General features: G+C 35.7%; 1 protein-coding gene across 11 annotated transcripts in view; it reads left to right on the top strand.

Moving 5' to 3' along the window:
- The window catches only part of CPEB3 (cytoplasmic polyadenylation element binding protein 3), an 83,235-nt gene that overhangs the window by 17,609 nt on the left and 39,354 nt on the right, over window positions 1-26,272 (top strand). For 8 of the 11 annotated variants that reach the window (XM_039708702.1, XM_039708703.1, XM_039708705.1 and 5 more), the window contains 2 exons: window positions 11,231-11,390; window positions 22,449-22,505. In XM_039708702.1, the coding sequence (XP_039564636.1) occupies window positions 11,231-11,390; window positions 22,449-22,505 (217 nt within the window). The remainder of the gene's footprint in view (window positions 1-11,230; window positions 11,391-22,448; window positions 22,506-26,272) is intronic. The other 3 variants (XM_039708710.1, XM_039708711.1, XM_039708713.1) reach the window with 1 other exon arrangement.

The following is a 26,272-nucleotide window of genomic DNA, read 5'->3' on the forward strand; positions in this document are numbered from 1 at the left end:
CTTAAAATATAGCTCAGTCCTTGGCTCCACTGGACATGTAGAGCAAGGAGAATTAATTTAAAAGGACAAACACAATGCAAAGAACTTTTTTTATGAAAACAGGCATGCATAGATGCAAAAGGCAACCATATGAAATGCATAGTTTTTCATACAACCTACAATTTTGTTTACCTTTTCACACATAACATTTATATTTGTGGTTTATAATTGTCGAGAAATCAACTAAAAAAACTCCTGTATTTCTATTTTCTGTGTCACTCTTACTGATTGAGGTCCTACTTTATGATGAGAATTGAGTTCTTGAGGTCATGACTTTGTAGTGCTATTACATATCAGTCTGCATTGCTAGTTCTTCAGTTCTTTTTGTATGATGAGCTTATCTCTTCTGGGTTCATGATGTCTTGTAAATATTATTATGTTTCTACTTTAATAACCAACATTACTCATTTCAAGTATCTCAAGTGATCTCAACTAAACTGGTCTCAAGATTTGCCCTTAAGAAACTGCATTATTCACTTCTTTAGCAGATTCAATTGAGCACTAGCAGTTCTTTCCCATTTTGCCATTTTCTTTCTTACCTCAATTGCACTGGTTACTTTTTTGTCTCCATTTATATGGTCACTTTGCCTGTAGCAGCATGTGAAATGCTGTCTGTGGAAGTCCCTGTTAGATCAGCCATATCCTAGTCTTTCAAGAAGCAGGAATCATCTTGTCCAGGGTATTGTGTCAATAATGCATAATGCCACATTGTTTCTGCACTGTGCTTCCTAAGAGATGACATCCTTGAATTTCAGTCATAAAAGCTAGAAACAATGTTTGTCCTGTATAGTTTCATATCCTGCTTCAGTTATTGCAGTTGTTTCATTTTTATTTTGCGGGCCAGATGTACAAGATACTGGCATTGTTACTTGGACTGGCTTTAGTGGTTCCACTGACAGCCTTACTCTGGCTCCTTCTGACTACGATGTTGCCACGCTCCTCATCAGTTACTGAGTTGGATAGATGACATTGCTTTCTCTTACTATTTATCTGTCTTCTCTGTTTACCTGATTTCCTCTATGAATGTGAAGAGCAGTTATAGAGGCTATATTATTTTCTCCTGACTTCTGGTGTTTTTAATTTTTTCTCTCAGTCTTGCTAGACTTTTTCTAGACATTTGTTGTCCATTCATGCTGACCTTCTTATAGTTTCCCTGAATATATGTAAGTGGCTGAACATCCTGGTTCTTTCCTTGTAGCAACATTTTCTTAAGGTGCCTGTCAGTTTTTATTACCCTGTGCAAAAAAAAAAAAAAAAAGGAGAATTCTGTTGCAAATCAGGTAGGCTTTTATCTCAAGACATTTATCCTGTCTGGAGCAATCTTGACTAAATTTGCCATGTGTTGATCAATTTAGATCTTATGATGTAAAAGGAAAGTGCTTTTCCTGCTCATATGAGTATGGTTTTCAATTTCTGCAAAAAGGTTTCCTTTTGGTTAATTGGCTGTTCACACTTGTACTTGTGTCTTGTAAGTGATTTCTGAATTATTTTAATTAAATCGAAATGTGCAGCTGTCATTTGAATGCATAACACCTATCTGACAACACAACTGCTCATGGCCTCTTCTTGTCTAAGGGGAAGAATTTTTTATTCTGGTTATTTTAAAGAATTTCAATGTAAGTGTTCAGGCATTTCATACATGATATAGTTAGTTATTCTTTTCCTCATATCCTCTATGCCTTTAAGCCCCTTAGGCAATAAAAGATGGAAGTGTGCATAGTGTGATTCAGTTACTATTTTAATATATTATCATATGAAGGTAATATATTTAATAAATTAATTCTGAATTGGTTATTAAATTGAACTTCTTTTTCATATGTGGGATGATTCAGTACTTGCCACAGGAAAAATTCCTTTGTTTATAAAATTTAATCTGAAATGGAATTGCTTGCATATAATTGATCTGAAGAGTTACTTCTAATTAAAATATAATTTTGGACTGGGATTTTTTTTACTCTGCTTCTGTCCTTCCTTCCTCTAAGTGGAACTTGATGTTACAAGTGGTCTTTGGATTGCTACTCTCTGCTGTTTCCTGTTCAGTTGCATATATGCAGCCTTTGGTAATTTTGCTGATGATCAATACATAATAGCAAATATTTTTAAATTAGAGTTTCTAACATAACACTTCAGGAAGAGGCTTGCCTGGTATCTCGCTGGCTATACAGGAGTCTTCAACTCATGTTTAGAAGTAGGTGCACAGCTTGAGAATGCCTGTAGTTTTGTTTCCTTAAATGAATGTGTCTGAGGCAGTTTGGGATTCTGTGATTGATTATGTCCTTGATAAAGTCCCAGGATGGACAGGAGTTGCTACCTGACCATTCTCAATTCCCTTAGAAGTAGGAGACAGAGTGGGGTGCTTTGTGCCACAATTTATCATGCATATTAATCATGCTATATAATAGTATAAAGTTAGGACTTGGGTAATTCACATGAGTAATTGTTAAGTAATTAATAATTAAAAGTATATTGCAACTAATATTTTTTAAAGAAAAAATAAATTTTTTCTTTAAATCCTGCTGGACGCAAAGTGACATCACCTCCTTGTCTTCCCTGGGGGCTGTTTTTCATTGCCAGTGTTTCTGGCCTGCCTTAGGCCTATGAGTAAATACTGGTGAACAGCCCCAGTTCCCCCTGGCCTTAGGAACAACCATCCCCACTGTACCATTTCCTCTTCTGAAATGAAACATGTCCCCTCTAAGGGCAGTTCTCCAGACCTGCGGGTGAGGATCTTGTCCTGTGAAAGCAGATGAAATGTGGAATCTCTCTTTTGTTGAAATAGCTACTGGAGTTCTGACACCTACAAGATTTTTGTCAGGAGGCACTATTTCCTGAGCACAACAGAAATGGAACAGGAGTGTGACATGGAATGTGCCACTTAAATGTTATGTTAGTCACATTTTTCTTAAAAGCACAATGATTTAAGGTGAGAGACAATATTTTATTTGTCATCAGGCTTAAACATTTCAGTGACACACTTTTTTCCCTCTTACCAATATATTCCTTGTCACTGATGATCAGTAACTGTAGACAAAACCACCGTTTCAGAGAAATCCTTGAGTCTCCTTTGCTTGGTGGCCATAGGAAATGGAGCTACTGGGCAATGGTGCTTAGAGATCTGTTTGACAGTGGTTACTTGTGTTCTTTTCTACCTCCCATTTTGTCTCGTTATGCTATCATACCACGGACAGACTGTAAATCTTTGAGACAACAGCTTTTTTATACAACATGTCTCTGCAGTCTTTTACATTCTGTGGTCCAGCCTGCAAAGTGGGATTATTCAGCTCCAGCATCCCCAGTACTCCCTTCTCCTTCACATCTCTGCAGTGCTTTCATTTTGTGATTTGAGCTTTGCACTTGTGCTGATTTGTCTGGCAAGGAGTTCTTAGGTCAATGGTACTTTTTCCTTGCTGTGGGACACAGGCAACATTCTACTGAACAGAGAGGTGGAAGCCCAAAGGTAACTTATCAGTGCTGAACTTTTCACAGCAGGCCAATGAACCAGTTAAATTATGTCATTTTAATAGCTCAAGGGTATAATGAATGGGCTTGTAAATTCTACTGCTGACATCTTTTTTTTTCCCACTTGCTTGTTTTTGTGAATTGATGGTCATCTTGGGTGTAACTACTTTAATCCTATATTTTACAAGTGTTAGAACTGTTTGTTACTGGAATCAGTCACTATAATAGAAAGTGGATACATCAGCTTTTTGAGATGCATTCAGCAGCAGGACTGATGAGCAGATTTTTATCTAAAGGATCACATTGAACAAAATATGACTGAACATAAATCCTGTCACTGAGTGCTCAGTCAGTTGTACTGTCTGCAGATCATTCCCTACAGTAGTGTAATGGCTGTAAAAAGAATAGATGTTTTGATGATTATTCTGATATTTTTTTTTGTTTGTTGTTCTGGAGTTTTTGTTTGGATTTTTTAAATATGTTGTTCAATTGTTTTCAAAGATGATGCTTGAAATATTAATTGTATTATATGATCATATTTCTCTTTGCAAAGATGGAGGCAAGGTAAAAGATGGTGTTCCCCATTGGAGCATTTGACTCTTAGTGCTTGACTGTCATTGAATGAAGAAATAACACTAATGATCATGTAAATAGTATGCTTGGCATATTATAAAAATGCGTATTGGAAGAAGAACTATCAGCTGTTTTTAGGAGAATGCAGTGTAAATTGAATTACTTTCTTCCCCCAGTTTGCAAGCAAATATTGAATGTTCAGGAACTTGACAGGATAGTCAAGTTTAGTGAGTGTGATGCTAAGTTTTATAGCTATAAGGACTGAACTTTCTTCTGTATATTTTGAACATGTACATTAAGGGTGTGCAAAAAGGAAATCTCAACTGCAAAGTAAAGGGACATTTGAACCAAATAATATAATTATATCAGTGTTTGTAATTTTATATAATGCTGATTGTGATTGTATCTCTTCATATTTCTGTGCTTTTTAGTTAATCTGAAAATAAAATTTACAAACATTTCACTAAAAGGTTTTAGAACTCAGAATTTATAAGCTGTTAAATTTTGAATACAGCTTTACCTTCCTTCATGGAAAAATTGTTTGAGTAGGTCAAGTTTTCAAGGCTTTTGGATTCAGTCCGAGTTCTTACATGTTAGCTACAAAAGTTTATATAACACAGACAAGGTGACTAAATACTAACTAGAGTTTTGAAATAGTACATTTCAAATTGCATAGGAAATGTTTCCATAATCTTTATACAGTTCGAGATTGTTTTATATGTGTATTAGTCTTCCTTATTTTTCTTAGAAGCCTTCTAAATTGGTTTTAAAAAATTCACCTTTTGCCCAGTGAACTTCTGAACACCTATGCAAATAAAATGTGCTGCAGTTGGTAATCTCAAGAAAAGACAAATATTAAGAACTTGATGTATTCTGTGCACATTCCAAGAGCAACAATAACATAAGAAAACATTCCCCAATTTGTTCCACTAAAGGAACACAACAAAACCACCTTAGTTTACTGCTACCCAAAATTAACTGGAAAGGTAAAAAAGAAAGCGGAATTCAAATAAAATTCCATTAAGACTTGGTGTCAATAGTTATACCTCATTATGGGCATAGAGAAATTCACCTTACTGTTCCATCCTACCTACATGTTATGTCTTCTTATTTGTTTTGGTTTCTTTCATTTTTTATTCAATATAAGGAAAAATTACTGAAATTTCTGGTTGTTCTAGTTCTCTGTGTATCTGGGTTGTCAGTCATGTTGTTGGCAGCATCCCAGCACCAAGCTGCAAAGGAAGTAACACTTGCTATTTACAATTTTTAAAATTCTTTTGTACAGTGATAATTTTACTTTACCATGTGACCATATTCCTCAGATTTCCTATATTTTGAAATACTTTTTTTTAACTTCCCTGAAAACGCAAGTGGGGATTGCATTGCCCCTGTGAGAGGTGCAGGACTGCCTGGCGAGCATTTAGAGCGTGCTGGATGTGATCGTTCATGTGCACCATCATGGCATGTTGAGCATGTCCCAGGCTTAACTTCAGAATACTCCTTTTTTTTTTTTTTTTTTGCAGTTGTTGGTTTTGCTATTTTGAATTGAGATACTGAAACAAGACAGACTTGTTTTCCTTGTGTTCTTAGTAATTACCTGTGCTGCAGGTGCTAGAACAGAATGAGCAAGCCCTGTTTGAAGCAGTGCTGGCACTTTACCCTGTATTTATTCAAAGCTGTGCTTCCATTGACTTCAGCTTTTGTTGGCAATGCTCAGCAATCCTGTCCAGCCAAATCCAGGTTTATGGATAAATAAATAACACAGCAGTGACCCCTGAGAAGAAGATTGCATTGATAGGAAAGTTGTTTAAGCCATAAGAGTTTTAGCTGTTCCCTAGATCTCATTGTTCTGATCAAAATACTATGTGTAATGTCGCAGGCTCTGATGACTCCTGGGAGCCTCACTGGAGCTGTGGTGTTCTGGAAACAGTTAATATTTCTGTGAGTCGAAGCCATCTTGTTGCTCAGCAGAGTTTGGTTGTGTTGTGCCACATACTGGTGCAGAAAGCTGAAAAATCTAGGGCAGCATGAAAACTAAGAGCACTGAAATAAATTGCTGTAACTGAGATAGTGCTCTGAATATAGGAAGCTTAGTAGGAAGTCAGTGAACTGAAATATGTAGACCCAGGGAAATATGTCTTTGGGAGGATCCAGGTACCTGAGGATTTGTTGCTTGCACAATAAAAAATATGCAGATGAGGGGTGCCTCTCAACTCCATGTGTATTTTATGTTATAGGTGTAGATGACCATGCCAACAAGGATTTAAAACATGCAACCTTGTGTTTCATGGTGAAGGATTCTGAGTAGGGATGATAGCTGGGCTTGGGCACCATGAGTTAGATTGCTGACATGCATTCTTAGGGTAAAACTTGTCCCTTTTTAACTATAGTTTAATAATTAATGGCCAAGTGTCTCTTTTGCCGTAATCCTCTGCAGAGTCAGAAGAAAATGATACAGCATCAGGTTTTGGAGCAAGATGCATTTTCTCCATGTGTCTGCCATGGGATAGGTCAGTCATTTCCATTTTTAGTACATTAGTTCCAATTACTTTGGGCTACCTGTTCAAGCTGAGAGGGTTAATGAGGAAATCAGGCTGTATTAAGATCCACTTCTCACCTTCTGCTATGGTTCTAGCTATAGATTTGATCTAGACTTTTGACTTTGTAATTTAGTAATGTATTTTTTTCTCATTCTTTATCTTTTCCTCTCAGCAGTAAAGACATGATTTGTGTATCTACTGGGAGGGACCTGGAGTAGTGCTGGGTATGCCCTGCCCTTACATGCCCCTGCTGTGAGTCTGAAGGGAGCAGAACAAAGCCTACCGTGTTACAGGGTACAACAAATGGGAAAAAGTTATTTTTATTTCAATTGTTACAAATGTGCCAGTACTTCAGTATTGCTAAGTAATATTTGTTTCATAAATAACTTTCAAAATTACTTTTGCCTTCCTGGAATTTGCTGATGCACTTATTACAACTCAGCCATCTCCTGGAGTAAGTGACACAGGCATAATTGTTACCAATGTGCCAGTACTTCAGTATTACTAGGTAATATTTGTTTCATAAATAAAATAACTTTCAAAATTACTTTTACCTTCCTGGAATTTGCTGATGCACTTATTACAACTCAGCCATCTCCTGGAGTAAGTGACACAGGCATCTGTCCTAGAGATAAACAGACCTCTTCAAAGCACTGTTTTGATTCATTCCTAGAGCTCATTCATTATGTGTGTTGGATGGAGACTGGAGACTTCTAAATAATTATCATGGCTGTGTAATTAAAGACTAGCATAATACATATGCACGAAAGGGTAAGATTCAGATAAAATGCATATTGTTGTATTTTCTCATTTTATTTTGGTGTATTGACTCTGCAGTTATTTTTGGCAGTTACTCTTTGGTTTTGATTTTTTTTTTAAATTAAGATATTATAGACACTGTGTTATGTGACATTTTTTAGCAGACTTACAAGTTAGATATTTAGAGGTGGGAAGTTGAGACCCAGCTCCAACTAAAGGTCCATTTCACTTTGTGATCCTTCAAAATCTGATCCTGATATGCATTTGTGATTTTTCACTGTGTTGATGTCCACTTTGAGAAGTCCATGGCATAGATGAATGTATAGATAGCAGCCATGAAGGGCTGGGATTTAAAGTTTTGGGATGCGTCTCTTCTCTAAGAGCTCTTATTGCTAAACTGTTTTTCTTTCTTTCAAGTCTCAAGAATTCTGAGAACTGAAGTATGCTGCCATATACACCAGCAGCTAACAAAGAGGGAGCTGCTGTCTGCACACAGCAGAAATACAATCCAGCATGGGCAGGCTGGACTTAATCTTTTGCTGACTTAATGATTATTGTGTAGCCAAAGGCAGTGCCTGGTAGCTGGAGATTTCTCTTTTATCCATAATGCAATTTATCTAAGTAGGTCTTAGGAGCTTTGTCTTCTGTAGGAAGATATTCCAGCAAATCTTCCAGACTGGCTGCATTTTAAAACTTCTTTTCCAACTTATTTATTGTGTTTTATCACTCTGTATTTTGTTATATATTTTGATTTTAGTTCATGGTCCTAGTCCCAGAACTTTCTTGCCAAGTTCTGATGTGCTGCTAAGGACCTTTATGAATTGTTTATGTTGTTGGGATTGTTTGGCAGTAGACTGGTGGCCTATGGAAACAATGCAGAAGGTAAATCCAGGAGCTGGAACAGTATCAGCTTACAAAACCAGGAGAACCTGTTCATGCTGAGAAATGAGGAAACATAATTGTGTGTGTGTGCAGAAGCACCAGTCGTCTTGGAAGAAATTGCTGAATTTAGAAAACAGTTTTCAAATCTGCTGAGTACAAATGAGTTGCTACTGAAATGAAAGCTACTGAAAAAAATAGTAATAACCCTTTTATTTAGGAGCTAGAATGTTAGCCCTTACTTGTGCTTTATCACCCACACTGCAAAGTCTGTAGTCAGCACACGTTATGCACTGCCACAACATACTCGTAAAAGCTGTTGCGTCTAAAATTTTTTACTAGATTTTTCTTGCTCAAGTGCTATAATGGGAAGTGTTATAATTGCCTGGTAAAGGGTTTTGATTAAATTGATCTTCCTGTGTCTAATGTAGGTCTGTTTTAATCCTGAAAATATATTGCAGGTTTGTGTGCCCCTTAAAAGGTTAGGAAGATGCAGCATTCCAACAAGCCTGCCCTGCCTAGCCTTGCTGCCATGCTATGATTTCTTTCTCCCTTTTTCCACTTGTGGCCATGTGCAAAACTCCTTGGCAGGTTACAGAGCAAGGAAGGACCTCCCAGGGATTTGCTGCTATAGTAGCACAGTTAAAATATAACATACATATGTTAATAAAGGGCAATTAAATTCAATTTGTAGGCTGTGTCCTCTTTTGAACTCACGCCTTCTGACCCCTAAGACTGTAATCTCAGGAATGTTTGAAGCTGGAATAAACTACCATTGTGGCAAAAGCTGCAGTCCTGCCCTTTAGCTCTCCTGCCAGTGTTGGTTTTGCCAGCTCAGCTCTGCTATGGCTGTATAGTAAACCAGGTCAGGGCACACATCTGACTGGAAAATACTTCCTTACCTCTGTTTAGGATATAAGCTATATCTTTGAATTCATATTTTCTCTTCAAAAAGATTTTTTGGTTGGATATTGAAGCATCTGACCTCTTCACTTGCATGTAATACCTGTATCTAAAAGAATCAGATAGAAAAGGCAACAAAAATTATTGGTTTGAAGGAATGATATAGATCCTATTTAATTAATTTACTAATACATCACTAGAATGGGTTTTTTCATCAAAGTTAGTGCTTTTTATTTTTGATTTACTCTTGCTTTTTTTTAAAGTGATTACGAAATAAAGCAAACTCTTCTCTACTAGTGCATATTACTAAGAAGTGGGTTGTTTTAACCAAATATAGTTTTCTTTTTGGAAAAAAAGCCTAACCTCAGCATTTTGGATGTTTTTGTTCGGTTTGAGTTTTTTTTTCCCCCTAGGATCTACTTTGAATTTGCTGGACATACATACATTTTATTTTATGTTTCAGTGTATTGCTCCATTTGGATAGGGGAGCAAGTACTCTTTTAAATACAGTTTAAAATGATGGAATTCTAAGCAGCTGTAGAAGACAAGAATTGTCAACAAAAATAATTGAAAATGAGTGAGCTCATTTGAACTTCTGTACTTAGTATAGCTTCTAACAGAAATCAAGTATTATTCTTTGAAAATCATGTTTGACTGCCAGAAGTGCTCCATAGATTAAATAAATGTGTATAGAAAATAATGGTAGTCCACTTATAGAAAAGACAACATTGGCACTTTGGATAAGGGAAATTGGGTCTTCAGTTTAGAGTAGGCACTGTGGGAACATGAGATTTTTGACAGTAAGGTTATCTGTATTTCGGAGTTTTCTGTGACAGCAAGTGTTTAATGATGTGTATTTATTTTAATTCCAGAGCAGGAATATTAAAAGAAAACTTAATTTATACCAATATCCTCACCTTTAGTTTTATTTGTAGACAACCTAGGAACAAGATGATTCAAGAGAAATAATCTTTTTTAAGACAGAATTTTATTACCTTTTCTATGGATACTGTTTTTTCTCTGAGGATTTTAAATACTAGTTTTGCAAGCAAGAATATCTTCTAGTAACCAGCATGTGAAAAACATTGTTCCAGGAACTGTGGGAGCATATTACAGTGAAGGTTTCCGTTAGCAGGGTAGAATGTTATACCACTCTTTATCAACTGTAGCATAATATAGTATACAACACCCCCCTTTTTTTTAATGATAGTGATGAGAGTAGGCAAACAAATTTTTTTAGCAACAGGGTGACTATAAGGGCCCATTCTGTTACGCTGTCTTATGGTGTACAGTTCTCTGGATACATGGGCAATGGTAGATTGTTTCCCCCATGGAATTGTTCTTGAACTTTGCAACTGGTTGTTCTAGTAGGCCTGCTAAAGACTGATTCTGGGTATTGTTTTTCTTTTCTTTTCTTTTTCCCTTTTACTTACCAAAAGCAGAAGCAGAACTACAGTGAATGTAAAATGGGAGGCTCAAACAATACAGACCAGCCCTTGCTCAGGTTTTTGAGTGCCCTACAGTGCAAGTGTTATCCTAGCTTGCCTCTGTTTTTTCTTGCACCTAGTGTACTTTCCTTAACCTTCCAGGTTAATGTTAGACATTTGAGGAATTAATTGCTACTTTCTGGCACAAAGGTGCCTGCTGGTGTCTTGAGCATTGCTTGCTTCTGCTCTGATATTAAGGCAGCACAGTGACAGAAAGCAGATGATGAAGATGTAAACCAAGTATCTCTGAAACAATTTCATTTCTCCAGTGGAAGCATTAATACTGCTTTATTTCTAAGTTCTTATTTAAATGACAATGTTTAGAATTAGCAGTTGCTTGTATGTATATTTTTAGAAATACTTAAGAGCCTCTTTGCATAGCTCTACTGGTGAAAACATCAGTTGCAAAATGAAGGGTATAATTTGAAACAACTGTAGACATATTTAGGATTATTTTTTTTCTGTCAAGTTCTGTCAAGAAGAAATATAGAATTGGATGCTGGAATTTATATAACAAGAAATGAGCCTATGTTAGAAAATTAAATTTTTCAATAACACTTGTCTTTTCTTCCTTTTTTTCCTTTCTTCTAGGACCGGAATAGGCCCTATGACACTTTTAACTTGCACTCTTTGGAAAATTCCTTAATGGATATGATAAGGACTGATCATGAGCCTCTGAAAGGTAAACACTACCCTCCCAGTGGCCCACCAATGAGTTTCGCTGATATAATGTGGAGGAATCATTTTACAGGTTAGGAATATTCATATGTCCATGCTTGCTTGGTGTTTAAACAAAAATCAGCTTTTCAGTATTTCTATAAACTTTTTATTAATGAATGAGTTTCCAGTTTTGTGAAATTTCTGTTTTCCCATCTTAAGATAAACTTCTCTACTAGGAAGATAAGGTGAAATGTGTATCCATTTATTGTAAGTGTACAATCATAGTATTATCTGACTGGCGTATCTGAAACACAGGATTTTGTATCAACCAATTGTAGAGCCAGATCTCTTGCTGCAGTCACTTCAAAAAATGTTTCATGCAACTGGAGTCCAAATGTTGTGTTCAACATCTTTTTCAAAGGTTATACTAAAGTGTGGATTATCAGCTAGGATGCGCTGGTACTTAACCTACAGCTGTATCAAGGTTATTCTCTATAGTTATTTCAGGTTTCTTTGAAATTAATTTACCTTAATTTGGATTTCAAATTGTTAGGGGGAGCCAAAAGATATTAGCTATTGTTAAGTGCTGGGAAAGTTTTGATCATTTATGCTGTTAAACTCTGTTCTAGCAGGTGTTGGCGTTAGGGATGAAACCATTTGTAATACTTGCCCAATAGTATAGTAAAAGGTGTGGCAGCATTTCACTGAATTCCTGATCAGCCCTCCTTTGTCTTTATCTTTCATTGCTTATGTTTAAAAACAGGTACACGTTCTTGCTGATATGCATTCTTGCTGACTTATAAGACTGAGGATAGTTGTAAGCCGTGTACCAAAGAAGTATTGAACAAGAAACAATTCCCAAGTACTAAGTCAGAAGACAAAGAAGAAATTTAGTTGTGTACAGCACTTCCTATACTAATGATTATATACATATTTTTTGATGTCATGACAGCCTCATTTACTCTCCTCTCCATTTGTAAAAATATTTTTTCTTGGTCAAAAGTATTGGGCCTTTTTTGCCATCTCTTCTGGGTACAGGTTTTATTCACAACCCAAACAAACTGGCTTCTTTACCACTCTTATCTTGAAATTTGCTGTGCTATAGCCTTCATGTGTATTTAACCATTATTCATCTATCTAAAATGGCAAGGAATACAGTCTCATGTCTATTCTGATCATAAATCACTGAAATAAGGGTTAAAGTTGAGCTTAAAAAAAACATGCTCAACAAAATTGACATTTCTACTGGATATATGTTTCATGTGGCTGGCATTAGAACATTAAATAAAATTCAAATTGCTAGTAAATACAGTTCAGTATTTATTGTATCTTGTTAGATACATTGTAATTTAGCTAAAACTCATTATTTTTGAGGTTTTTCAGTATTTATTTACATATACAAATAGAGACTAATTTTTTAATAATTAATTTCTACATTAATCTGAATGTGGAAAAAATGAAAAAGATGGGGTTAGAAATTGGATTGGATATTAATTATTGAAGTTGGATATTATGTAAAGTTTATATTTTCCATTTGACTGTGGGACCATTAGCTTTACTTTTTCTCTAACAAGGACTTCAGTCTCAGACTGGATGTGCTCTTTATAGCTATTTCATTTTCTCTTTCAGTGTTTCTCACCCATTTTGGCCTTCCTCCCTTGCCAATGAGCTCACTTCCAGTCAGCAGCTGTTAGAGAAGTCTGCTTTTCTATTAGTTACCTCCCTGTGTCTCTGCCTGTGGGTTTTTCCCTCAATACCATTGCTTTCCCTGTGTTTCTTTTTTCTCTTCCATCTAAGCACAGGGCTGACTTTGCCAGGCCCCAGCCTTGCCCTGGCCTCGTGTGCACTTTCCCTGCTCCTGTTTTCACACTGCAGTGTGACTGGGAATATTCGTAGGAGCGGCTCTTTCAGGACATGTTCATTCTCCCTTGCAAGAGGTGTTGCTTTCCACTGTGTTAAACAGATCTATGTTACTACTTTAGCTGAACCCTTTTCCTGAAAACCATTCTTCTACAAAAATTGATTCAGTCCTGACATCAGTTTTTTACTGTATTTTTGCAGTTTCTTTTTCTGTGAAAATTGCTCTTGAATGTTTTCCTGTACATCCCACTACTTTTTCTCTGCAAGGGTGCAGAAAGATTTCAGCTGCTGTCCTTCTCTGCACCTTCCTCACATTTCATTTTGTTGTCTTATAAACTCACTTCTTTTTCTTATTTATTCCACACTCTGCTGACTCTCCCCATTAAGGTAGCAGGACATTTTAGTCTGTTAACACATTCAGAAAGTAAGTGATCAGTTCTGCTTGCTTTGGCTTGCTGTTAAGTCATTGCCAAATTTTCATTTATTTTCACCTTGAAGCTTTTTTAATATATTGGTTATGTACTTCAGCTTAATTTTTTCAGTTCCTTGTAGACAAGCCCATGTGAATGCCTCTTCTGTGAAATTTCTGGAGTATTCTTACTTAACCAACTCTCTGAGCTAGTTCCTCTTCATTTTACCAACTCTGTCTTTCATAGTAAACTGTTAATTCCCTTTAAATCTTTACTTCCTCTTGCATCTGTTTGTCCTCTCTTAGGTTTGCACTATTTCTTCTGTAGATACAAAAATCCTAATTTAAAATAAAAGCAGTGAGATGGCTTTCAAATAACTTTTTAAGATCGTTCTTTTGGTAAATGAGCCCTTTTTTCTTGAACAATCACAGCTAGCAGCGCTTACAGGTCAGTTTGCCATACATTTACCATCCAAATTTTTAAGTGGAAAGTATGAAAAGGGTGAGTACCAAAATCCTCTGATTTTTAAAATACAGGAAGATTTGATTCTAGAAAAACTGTATATTTCTTGGGGCCTCCAATGCATGTTACAGAGCCTGAAACAGGTCCATGTTTCAGGATCATTTCACCCTGCTGCTGCCAGCAAAGTCTTATTTTTAGACGTACTGTCTCTGTGTGTATTAATGAGTAAAATATTGCAAGCAGTGTATCTGAAGTTTGAAACTTTGCTTGGAACATCATCCTTCTTGGCATGTGTGCCCTTCATGTCCCAGCAGATACTTGGAACAAAAAATAATTCTCTTGGGTATGGAATGAGAGCTCTTGATTAGAATGTGGGTGGGAGGATTAACCATAAAATATTCTGACGGGAAGACCAAATTGAAATGCTTCTGGGATATTTTGTTCTTGTTTTGGGGTCTGAGTTCCTCATACTCTGGTTCAGAGGAGGTAATGGAGAAGCTCAAGGTGAGAAAGGGAGAGTCTCGTTTGTTATCATTGAAGCTTCATACCCTTCTCTCAGTCTGAGGTATGGTCAGGTTTGTCCTGTAGGCCGTGGAAATTGAGTTTATTTCAAGGTCACCAAAGCAGATCACTTCTTTTAAAGCATGATCCACTTGACCTTGAGATGACATGTGATCAAGTGACATTTTTGGGGGAGTGACTTTTTTATTGCTTTCAGTTGTGGAGCAGAGCAAGTCTGACAGATTATTGGTGCAGCAGAAATGATCTGATCCTCACTCCTGCAATGCTGAGTTACTCACATTGAGCCAGTCTGATTGACAGGCTGGCTTGGTGCTCTCCAGTGAGGACAGCCAGGGTCACTCAATCCTTTTTGTGGATTTCTTGCTGTAAAAGAGATTTGAAATCTAACTCAGAGGTTTCTGGACCTAAATTACCAGCATATCCATCTAAGTTGCATTTTATCATGAACCCAGTCTTGGGAGAAGGTGCTCTTGTTTTGTTTCTAAAACTGATTTCTTTTTCTCCACTTTTCCTGCCAGACAGGGGAACCCTCCTGTATGTTCCTGGCTTTCTGTCCTCATAGTCTGGGAACTGTGCAACTTTAAAAGTCATTTGCCATTTTTGTACTTTGAGATTTAAGGAATGTAAATTAATTGAAAAGGAATTCTTATTTTCGTTTGTCCCAAGACCCTTTGGCACACTTCCCTACCTGCTTTCTCTACCATCGAGACCAGCTTCAATGTTTTTCTTTTCTTTCAGTCAATACTCATAAATACTTTCCTTCTTTCAAGAGGAGGAAAAAAAAGAGGAAAAAAGTTGAGTAAAGGAATTGTTAAGCTTCACTTGGTTAATGACAAATTACAGTGTACAGCCCAGGGTATCTGGCTGTTCCCCATGTCAGCCATTACGAGGCCTCTTTGACAGACATGTGCAGTATCTCCTAGGATGTTTTTCCTGAACAATCTTATTTATTTTCTGAATGGCCAGTAAAATATATTATACACTACAAAAGTATAAGTGACAGTTTTGCTTTAATGAGGAAAAAGTTATATTTGTAGTATTTTATAGCCTTCTTTATTTACATTCTGCTTTGACCTAAAGGTGTAGGGCAAAAGTAAATTATCAGAATGGCTATGGGTAGATGCCACTTATCACTGACCAGAACATTTGTTTCCTACATAAAAGTGTCTCCTGTCTGTGGTGTAATATGTCACTGTTGCAATATGTTTATCCGTGTCAAACTATTGCATTACAACACAAACAGAGGTATTCTGATCTATAAAAAATATTTTGATCAGAAGTAACTAGCAGCTGCCTTTGTTCTATTTTTAAATAATTAAATAAAATATTTCAGCTGTGTTAGATCATATGCTGTGCACATGTGCTACTGACAGGTCATGAAACTAAGTATAAAACTGAGGAAAGAAATCATGTCCTTCAAAGTATTTATTTAAATTTACTGTTACACTAGATAACTGTAATATTTTTCTTTTTTATTCTAAATCAGAACAAACTTTGTAATTTAAAAATCCCCACCTAACAAAAATTGTGGGTTTTTTAAAGTATCAGTGTGACACAGCTTCAAATATAAGTAATTGGAGACAACACTTATACAGGGAAATTTCAAGAGTAGGATTTAATGTATCTAATGTTAATGGATATCATACTGTAGAGAGATACACAAAGTATGTGTTGATTATGTCACAATATTTCAGTAGAGATCAAGATGTTGAATATAAATGTACAACAGTTCACAGGCAGAAATAGCATCTATGGGGAAATCTTTTATCTTGATTTTCAGTACTTAATGTCACTCATTTATTTGTGAAATACAAACCTGCAGTTACTGGGTTACTACTTCATAACTTCTGTAAAGACCCTATCAGGCCATATGAAAACTAAGCAAAATTTGGAATTTTTGTTTTCATTTAAATTACATTTTTAACAGCCAAGTGTTTGAAGATTATATGCAACTTAAGACTGTTGTAATAAATACAGAATGGACCTTCACTTTTCCACTTTGATTTCCATTAATTTCAGTACATGCCACCTGATTTTGTTTAACTGTAATTGTTCCTAAGCTTTTTGTAAGCAAAGCACTAAGTTTGCCACATGACCTAAGAAAAGTGAAGGTGAATGGATCATATTTGTGTTTGCAGTTGGCAGCTGAACACAAAGGTCATGCAAATAGAACAAATGTTGTCATCTCAGTGCTAGGAATGGTGCTACACTGTTGGAGCTTTTTGCAACACCTCCATTAGGAAAAAAGTGCAGTGTACCAGCATTTCCCAAAATCTCCATGCTTATCAGACCTCTTTCTGTAAATGCTCATGAAAAACAGAGTGAGCAGACAGATGTGTTTGCACATGTATTTGTGTTTAAAATTAGGCCCCTCATGCTAATCCTTTTGAAGGAAAGAGACTATGTTGTTTTTCCATTTGAAACTCTGCTTATTTAAAAAAAATCCTCTTTAATATTTTTTTTTTCACTACAGAATATAGTCATTAAATGGTTCATATTTTTTAAATTAAATAAGTGCCTTTTGCAACGATCTTGTAATATGGTCATAGTTCCTAATTTGCTGCTGGCAAACAGCATGTCCTTGTTTTTGCCCTGCTGAATCTGTTTGGTCAGGAGTGGTGGGGTTTTTTTGTTTGCTTTGTTTAGTTTAAAAAGGGTTATAGAGATAGCAAATTTTCCTTCTCTTTATTTCCCTCTTTTTGTTGTGCTATGAAGACTGGCCTCACAAAGACCTAAATCTATTTTGCTTTTTTTTCTTTCTCACTTTGCTACTGTTTTGAGGGTTTTGTATATTTTAGTATAGATTGCTAATGATAAAGTCTGCTTTGATATTGTTTTATTTTAGTTCCCTCAAACACGCCAGTGAAAAATGCCAATATTGCTCTTTTGAATACAATTCTAGAGCTTCATGTAGAATGAGCAGGTGTACAAATACTTGTCTACCACTTATAAGTAATGCAAAATTTAAGTTCAAGTCTTGCTTTCAAAGTACTATTATCTTGAAAGTATAGCTGTTTTCAAGCTAAAAATGTTTGCACTACTTAAATATGTGCAAGACTGCTGTGTTTAATTGGAGCAACGTAATTTACTTATAAAAACTGCATTTCACTGAAATGTATGTGCTGTTTTATTTTATGCTGTTTTGTTTTCCCTACTGATAGGATATATATGCTTAGTCAGTGATAGGAAGTTTTATTACTGATATTCATAGCTGATAATTATACACTTCTCTTCACATTGCCACAGTATGTTTTTGCACAGTTAAAGTATATACATGTGAACACAGCAATAGTTTTCATATTTCCCTTCTGGCAAACAATAGTACTTTTGTTCTGCTCAGTATTTTAATTTTTTTAAAGATCTGTAAGTGTGGGTGTTAAATTATGGGTGTGAACAAATGGCAAATATACATAAAAAAGAGGGGAGAGAATAAAGTCGATAAACTTCTTCAGAGAGCTACCTCTTATTTTTGTATTTTTTTATGTGGACTCTTGCTTACAACATTTTTGGTGTTGAAATTGTCTTGGGCATGTCTGTTGAGTTAATGTAGCATATCTGTAGTTTTGGGGAAATAGAGAATGGTTGAAGGTCTACTCAGGTAAAAACTATTAAAATTCTTCTATAATGCACGCGTACTTCACACTTTGTGGCCATTTGTGAATCCTGGGGCACACACTCATGGCTGAGCTGGGGGTGTGGGGAGATGAGGGGAGCTCTGGAGAATCATAGCTTGTGCTGTTATCTGGGCTCCCAAATACATGGGAGTCACATGAATAATCTTATTTCACATGCTTGGGGTAATATTCTGGTCGTGCTTTGGTCTTTGCACTCTTCTGTGTCTAAACTTTACCCTACCCCACTTGCTACCTATCTATCCAAGTAAGTATTGCTGGTTTTTAGTGCCTTTTGTTGGCAGTAATGTGGAAATGATAGAAGAGATAAGAGTGACAAAGGAGTTATTATTACTAAAGAAACAGAGCAGACCTAGTCCTGTTGCCAGTTTCATTTGACCTTGCCACAGAATTATATAGCCATAAATTGTAATTTATATCAACAGTGATCTTAAGAATTATGTGAGAGGAAGTTCTCATTCCAAGGAAGTTCTCATTCCCAGAAAGTTCAGGACAGGTCAAAAGCAAACCATGTTTGCTGTTTTCTAGCAAATCTGATGCCAAATACTAATTACTGAATTGGTGTAAGTGGTCGATGATGATATATAATAGTGCAAGAAGTTTTACTCAATATATAAGCAATGAACATTGTTTCTGGGAATGTTGATTGTAACATAAGAAGGGTTAGAATAGGTAACTGTAATCTTAAAAACCCTTCACTATGTGAGTGTTCATATCCAGGTACTGGTTAGAGTTACACAAGTTCAAAATACCATAAAGCACTTAGGAAGAGTAAATGAATAAAAGAAGAAATGCAATAATGGTAAAACTGTGTCTGATATTAATTTTTACTATTTTTGGAGTAGCATTATTTCTCAAAACTGATCATGTAACTCACAGTTATCTAGACAATTAAAGTTTATTTGCAAAAGAATGAAGAAAGATTTGCATGTGGGAAGGGTATACTTCTAACTTAAGTTGTTAGAAAGATTTCAGAATTCATTCAAGATCAGTATGCCTTTACAAAGAACAAGGTAAAGTTAAATTTATTTACAGCATTATTTCTCAAAACTGATCAAAACTCAAAATTATCTAGACAATTAAAGTTTATTTGCAAAAGAATGAAGAAAGATCATGTGGGAAGGGTATACTTCTAACTTAAGTTGTTAGAAAGATTTCAGAATTCATTCAAGATCAGTATGCCTTTACAAAGAACAAGGTAAAGTTAAATTTATTTACCATCTCATTTCCAGTACAATACAGAAGAGAGGATGCACAGACTTGATGTGCTCTAAAAAGGAATTGGGCTCTCTGCCATGACAAGTATGATACTGCACATGCAGCAGAGCACCCAGGCAGTCCAGCTAGAAAAGTCTCTCCAGATGTTCTTAGGAGAGATAATTTAAGAAATTTAATGATGTAAGATAAGCAACACTGCAGCCTGGGCTATACAAGAATCATCAAGCCTTTATTTATGCTCTGAAGTATTTAAAGAGCAAGATATATACAGCTAGATTTTTTTCTTTCTAAACTAGGAATTTAAAAGACATGGAAGAGTGATTATTGTTGTAGCCTAACTGCAGTACTCTAAGTGTGTGTTACAAAAGCACGTAATTGAAAATATATTCAGTAAATAGTTATGAAACCAAGACAGGCAGAGTGAAAATGGCAGATGTACACTGAATACAAGTACTGGGGATGTTGTTACTGGAAGGGTTCCTATTTATGATTTCACTGAACTGCTGGAATCCATAACTTCTGTGCTCTTAACTTCACCACGTTTCTGTTTAGTGTACTCAATATTCTTGAAAAGTAAACCCTTTATTTGGACATTTTGTTTTATAACTATAATTAGAAATATGTGCTTATATAGATCTTGTAAATGGTCAGGTACATGTTTTTTTCCTAAAATTGGTTATTTTCCAGTTTTCATTTGTGTTTCACCTAAATAGGTCTTTGAAAGTACATATTCTTAATCACATTTCACAGTTCTACATTGCACCTTTAAATTAAAAAATTATAATTTCCTTTCTGTGCTCTCTTGTTCCTTAGATAATTATGCAGTTTTGTAATCTACAGATGGCCTCTTTTTTCAATCAAATAATTTGCTTCAAGCAACAAAATATTAAAACATTATAACCAATATGAAAGGCTGTATAATTGTTCATAATTTGTTGTCTCATGATTGGTGTATTGCCAGTCTCTTTTGAATGCTTTTAGTACAGGTGTGTTTTGAAAGGATTCCATTAATCTGTTTCTGTAGAGCTGCACGAGAGAGCTCTGAAGATGTACAGAATTATCCTGCACGCTGCCTTAGCTCAGTGGGAGAACATGTCCTTCTGCTTGTGCTGCTCTGTATTTTCTGCTCCTCTTAAAAGATAGCTGACAAGAACTGTTTAAAAATAGCAGGCCAAGGGCAGGTGACAAAATGTCACACAAGCAGCACCTGGTCCAGTGACAGCCTGGAGGGAGGAAAAAACCAAGCCCAGATGTCACAGATAGGATTCTATTTCTGAAGCTGGTCGAACAGCAGAATTTCGGCTTCAGCAAAGGAAAAGAGAAGGAGGCATCCAAGCATTATGCATTCAAATTTTACTCTATTTTTTCATAGTTGGTTTTTTTTCCCCCTTCTATTCCAAGTACTAATTTTAAAGTACAAATTAGTAGAGACACCATTTCTCTTTACAAGTAATACCTGTAACCTCACACTCATTAATACACTGTTAAGGAAAAGGGGATTAATGTTCATCTGGAGATGTCTGAAGTGTTTTAGCAAAGGTTATACTAAATGAAATAACAGCAGCTTTAATGTTTCTGCAGTGCCAGATTAATGTGAAAATATGTATAGGAGAATTATGTCTGTAATTAGGAAATGTGAAGTGGTTAATGAAGATCATCTCTTTAAGAAGCTTTGCTCAAGGAGTTGGAAAGGAAAAATGGAAATTCTATTTACCTTGTTCCTCACTTCTTTCTGGAGGTGCTCTTTTCTTCATAGCCTTATTGTGGTGGCATTTTTTTCTAAAAGAAGGAGAAAATTTCAATGTGAAGAAGAGATTTATTTACTTTTCTTAACCTGCTTATGACTTAGTTTCAGAAGTGTATTGAAACTTCATGCTGCATCTGTTCAGAAAGAATATTTATTATAGCACAGCAGTTTCTGTGACTGGAAATAGAAATTTTTAATTATCAACAGGAACTAAAAATGTTGGAGAGGATTGGCTTTAGTTCTGCTTTGCCAGAGTTTGTTAAAATTTGGGTTTGCAGAAGTACAGGAACATGACCATTATACTGGTTTTTCAGTGTAGTGAGTGAGTCCTGAGCTCTCATATTTGAGTGTCCCTGTAGTGAAGAAATGTAAAGTGACCCCTTCCTTTGCTCCCAAACTTAGCCACAGACCTAAAGATAGGAAAAGCCTATGAAATGGAATGATGTTGTATACATAAAGTTACTTACAATACTTAATTGAAATAATTTTTTACGTGACTATAATTGTCCTTTTACATATTTTTTTCCAAGTAAGGACAAATACAAATTGCAGCTTGCAGATTTTCTTGGGTGGTTTCATTTAAAAAGTCCTATGACAAAGTGTCTTCAGGGTGAGGCTTAATACTTCAGCTCAGTTAAAAAGTATCCAAAACAAATCTGAACAGCACTGCTGCTCTTAGGTCAGTTTTTTCTCTAACAGTAAAAGTAGGTTTCTCTGGACCGAGTCTCCTTTAGGTCAGGAATATCTATTTTTCAAAGTACATATGAATGTAGTACTGGAGAACAATATTCCTTCCAACCCAGTGTTTTATCTCCAGTGGTAGGTGATGAGAGATTCTTAGGGAAGAATGCAAAACCAGGGTAAGAACTCCCTCTCCAACCATCTGTTAACTTGAAAGCTAATGGTGCTGCATGTAGTATGAAAAATAATAACTTATTTTTACCAATTAAATGGAGTTTTGTAATGCTGTACTCATTATTGGAAGCCAACTATAAATGGCATAACTGCAGCAAGGCTGAATTTGAGGTCTGGTTTTGAAAGGGTAAGCATAATGCTTTCTTAGTGAAAACTAAAGGAATGTATTGAAATAATTGTGTTGTTGTTTATATTTTAAGTACCTACTACTGAAGGTACTATGGTGTTAAATATTTTAAATGTGTATTCTTGGGAAGTTGTCTTCAATAGGTGGAAGATTCAGCTACCCTGATTGTTCATTCCCTTTAGAAATTTTTCATATTAATGAATTTAATTCAGTTTTGAAATAAAACCATTGAAAATAGCTTTCACTTACATTGCAGGGCGTATGGGAATAAACTTCCATCATCCAGGAACAGACAATATTATGGCTCTTAACAGTAAGTAGTTAATGTCTAGTGATTTATATTGCCATGTTGAATATTTTTAGTTATATCTGTTGTGTGTATAGCTGCACAGTCAAACATAAATATTTGTAATGTTTGCATAGAAGTTCATATTCACTCTCTGAGAATGTTTTTCATAAGTCAATCACCTCTGATTCTTTATATTAACTTTGTAATGGCTTTGTGTGTTTCACTGGAAGCTTCATAATGCCTGCTATGGAAAATATTACAGAACAGTCTCTTGTTCCCTCCTTGGTGGTGTGTATGTGTGTTAAAGCTGTAACTTTGATTTCTGATATCTCTTCAGACATATTTCTTCCTGTTGGGATGAGCTGTTACAAATTCTGCACACAGTTACATGGACTGACAGCGTTTGCTTTGTTGGTTTCCATTATGTAGATGGGAATTGGGAGAATGTTTAGACATCTAAATAATGAGGAAAACTGCACTTCACTGATAGATTATTGCTTTTTTTTCTGTCAGGAAATAAAAGTAAAATTAAAAGTCCAGTCATGAACATACAGACTCGAAAACCCTGGCAGAATGGATGTGGAAGGCAGTTCCTGTGTGGGGAGGGTGGGGGACTGGGTGTCAGGCAGCACCAGCAGAATGCTGAACTGAACTGTGCAAATCAAAGCAGATATTTGTCTGTCTAATCCTGAGAAATGCTGACTGTTTCAAAATGTCCATTTTTGTTTGCAGTGTTGTGTTGGACATTTTAGGATTACTTGGAAACATCCAAATTTTTTTGCCTTTGCAGTGTCCATGTAAGTTAGACTGTGTATAGCTGAAAACTTCAGGAGTTTTTGTGTAGTACCAAGCAAAGAATAATTTATAGATGTGAAGAACCAAAAATTTGTAATAGATAAGATGCAAGGTGTTTAACATTTGGCTTTAAAGGCCAGCTTTTGAAAACTGTAAGACTTCCATGTCCTTTTCTTAGTTTTACACTGTTAATGGTGAGGTGATATTTTGGGGAGATTTTGTTGTTATAGTTAGCATATTACAGGAAATCAAATCATTAACTAGGAGAAACATTTTGTTTAATTAAATAGGAAGCTGTTCATACTTCTCTGTGTAAATAAGGTCTACACAGTACAGGTATCAGGTGTTTGATGTGAATTCTGGGCCCAGAATGTATTTGCTGTTCTACAACGTCCATTTCAACAAGCTAACTGCAATAGAAATATATTTTTGAAATGGGATACAATGATTGAATTTTGAGTCACCTATAAAAATTGACAATTAGGATGAAATATATGGTAGCATTTCTTACGAAGTCTAACAGATTTTTGAAAGATGGGAATGAAAAACTGAAACAAAAAGTTACACTATTTTGGGATAACTTTCTTTTATCTTAAAAGAATGTTGTGTTTTATTCTGATTTCTTTTTGATGAAAATAATGAAAAAATGTTTTTCCCTGTCCAATTTCTTTGAACTTTTTACAACAAGTATATACTCTAATAGTTTATAAAAAGCAATCATATTTTGTAGCTATAGTCCTGTTGCACGGTTAACATATCAGCATAGCTGAGGGATCAAAACTATATATATATTTATGCATTTTCACTATTTAAAATATTATTGGTTTATTCAAATATGAACTGTTTAAAGATTTAAATAAGCCTGGAATCATAAATGTGCAATTTGTGCAAAATGAAATTAAACACAAATCCACAGTCTGAATAAGTCCCCATTTATTTTTTTTCTTCTGCAGCTCTTTTCCCTTCCTTTCTGTACTAGGCAAGGCCACACCATTTTTGGCCATCAATGAAACGCCCTAGCTAGAATTATTATACTGTGAAACTGGTTGGGTTTTGCTTTTAAATCTTTGAAGAGCTGAGAATAAAAGCAAATACTCAAGTACACAAGCTTAAAAGTTACTTTCTGTGATTGAAATCCTTTTTTGTATGTAGCTAAACTTGAAAAATTTAGAACTAGGTAATTCCCATGTCATTCATTACCTTTTCCCTCTAGCAGGGAAATATACCAAGGAAAATTAGTTCAAGAAGTTATATTCTTTTCTGTGCTGGAATGGCTGTGATTTGGGTTAAAAAAATAAAATAAGTAAAATAACAAGTCCCAAAAGATACTTCATTACAGTATTTTCTGAATAATTTTGAAAACTTATGTAATGTCTTTAAATAATAATACTTGTCATATCTGTTTAATTTCTGTGAAACCAAACACTCTGCTGAGTCTGCAAATCCAACCTTCACATTCTATTTCAAGTCATTGCTTCATAAGCATTTTTTTCTTTTCCTGTGAAGACACAGTAATAATCTTCAAGATTTATTACTCAGAGCTCAATTTCACACTGACAATGTAGGCAATCTTTTGAAGGTGGAAGACAACATGTGCTCATGCCAGCAGCAATGCAAAACTTCACATGCTGTGGGGAGAGGGGAAGGTTTTGGGGGTGTTTGTCTCCATCTCCTCATCCTCTGTGGCACAACTTCCAACTGTGCTTCAGCTGTTGTCCCTGTGTGCTCATTACAGCTTCTGAAACTGGGGCTTTTGCTGCCTGCCTGCCTTGAGCTGCTGTCTGTAGGTGTTGGAGGGCACTGTTGGCTTTGAGGGAAGGTGTTGCTTAGCTGGCAGCACAGGGGGAGTGTGGCACCACTGTTCTGTTCAGCATTGTGCAAGGCTAAATCATCACCAGCTTAAAACACCTAGTTCTGAAATGATGCAATCCATAGGATAAAAGAGATTACTTTTAAATGCATAATTATTATGAATCTCTCAGTGTCATTAGTGGCATTATGCTTGTGTACATACAGAGTTGCACATGTGTATAAACATGTTTTTATTATAAATGCTCGTGAAGTTCAGAATTAGGCTTCTGTTGAGGAATGAAATGTTGAAATATTCAGAGAGATCCGAGCATAATCCTAAAGAGCAGCTAAACAAAAGGAAGATGCAAATATTAGATTGGAAGTATATTTGAACGGAAAATGGTATACCTTTTGTCTGTACTAGATCTAAATGAAATTTCTCCAATTGAAATAGTGTTTTGAATCAATTAGTGTCATAAGGTAATTTTTTAGTTCATACTGAGCTAAACAGTACAAGGCTTTTTATAAACTTTCATCTACAGACCCTTATTAAAATAATTGATACTGTAATTTTTAGGGGAAATTGTGGCATAAATTTAACTCAAAGGTGTCCTCCATCCTTTCTCTTGCTAATATTCAATACCATTTGTAGCCATACATTTCTGCAGCCATTGCTTCTCTTGAATATATGCTTCTTTCTAATTAGCTGAGTAACCAGGACTGAGTGATCAGCATGAGTGGATAGTCACCTCCATGGTAGGTGGTGAGCTGTCTTTAGGGCTTCTTGGGAACTCCAGAAAGCCTCAGTGACTTCAGTGGGAGAGAAGTGTGGCAGGTGAAAAGGAAGATGGGAATAAATGAGGGTGTGTGATCTGTATAAGGAAGCACTGAAGTGTTGTGCTGGGATCCCTAACAATCGTCTGTGAAATAAATGTGGTCTAAAGGCAGTTAAATTAAACCCTTTGTGAAATGCTGGAATTTATTTTTTTTTTAAAGCTCCTCTGCACAGTGACTTTGCAGTCCTGTTGGGTTACAAATGTTCCATCTGCTTCCACTGTTCATTCGTGTCTCATACAAAAATGTGTCATCTGTGAGGTCTGGTACTATTTGCTCTCCATCTGACTGTCTTTTCTTTTCATTAGTGTAATTCAGTTCTATTTATTCAGAGTAAAATAATTGGAAAAAGACATTAAGGAAGGGATTTG

Source organism: Passer montanus, unplaced genomic scaffold, assembly GCF_014805655.1.
Source record: "Passer montanus isolate IOZ18808 unplaced genomic scaffold, ASM1480565v1 scaffold21, whole genome shotgun sequence".
NCBI lineage: Eukaryota > Metazoa > Chordata > Aves > Passeriformes > Passeridae > Passer > Passer montanus.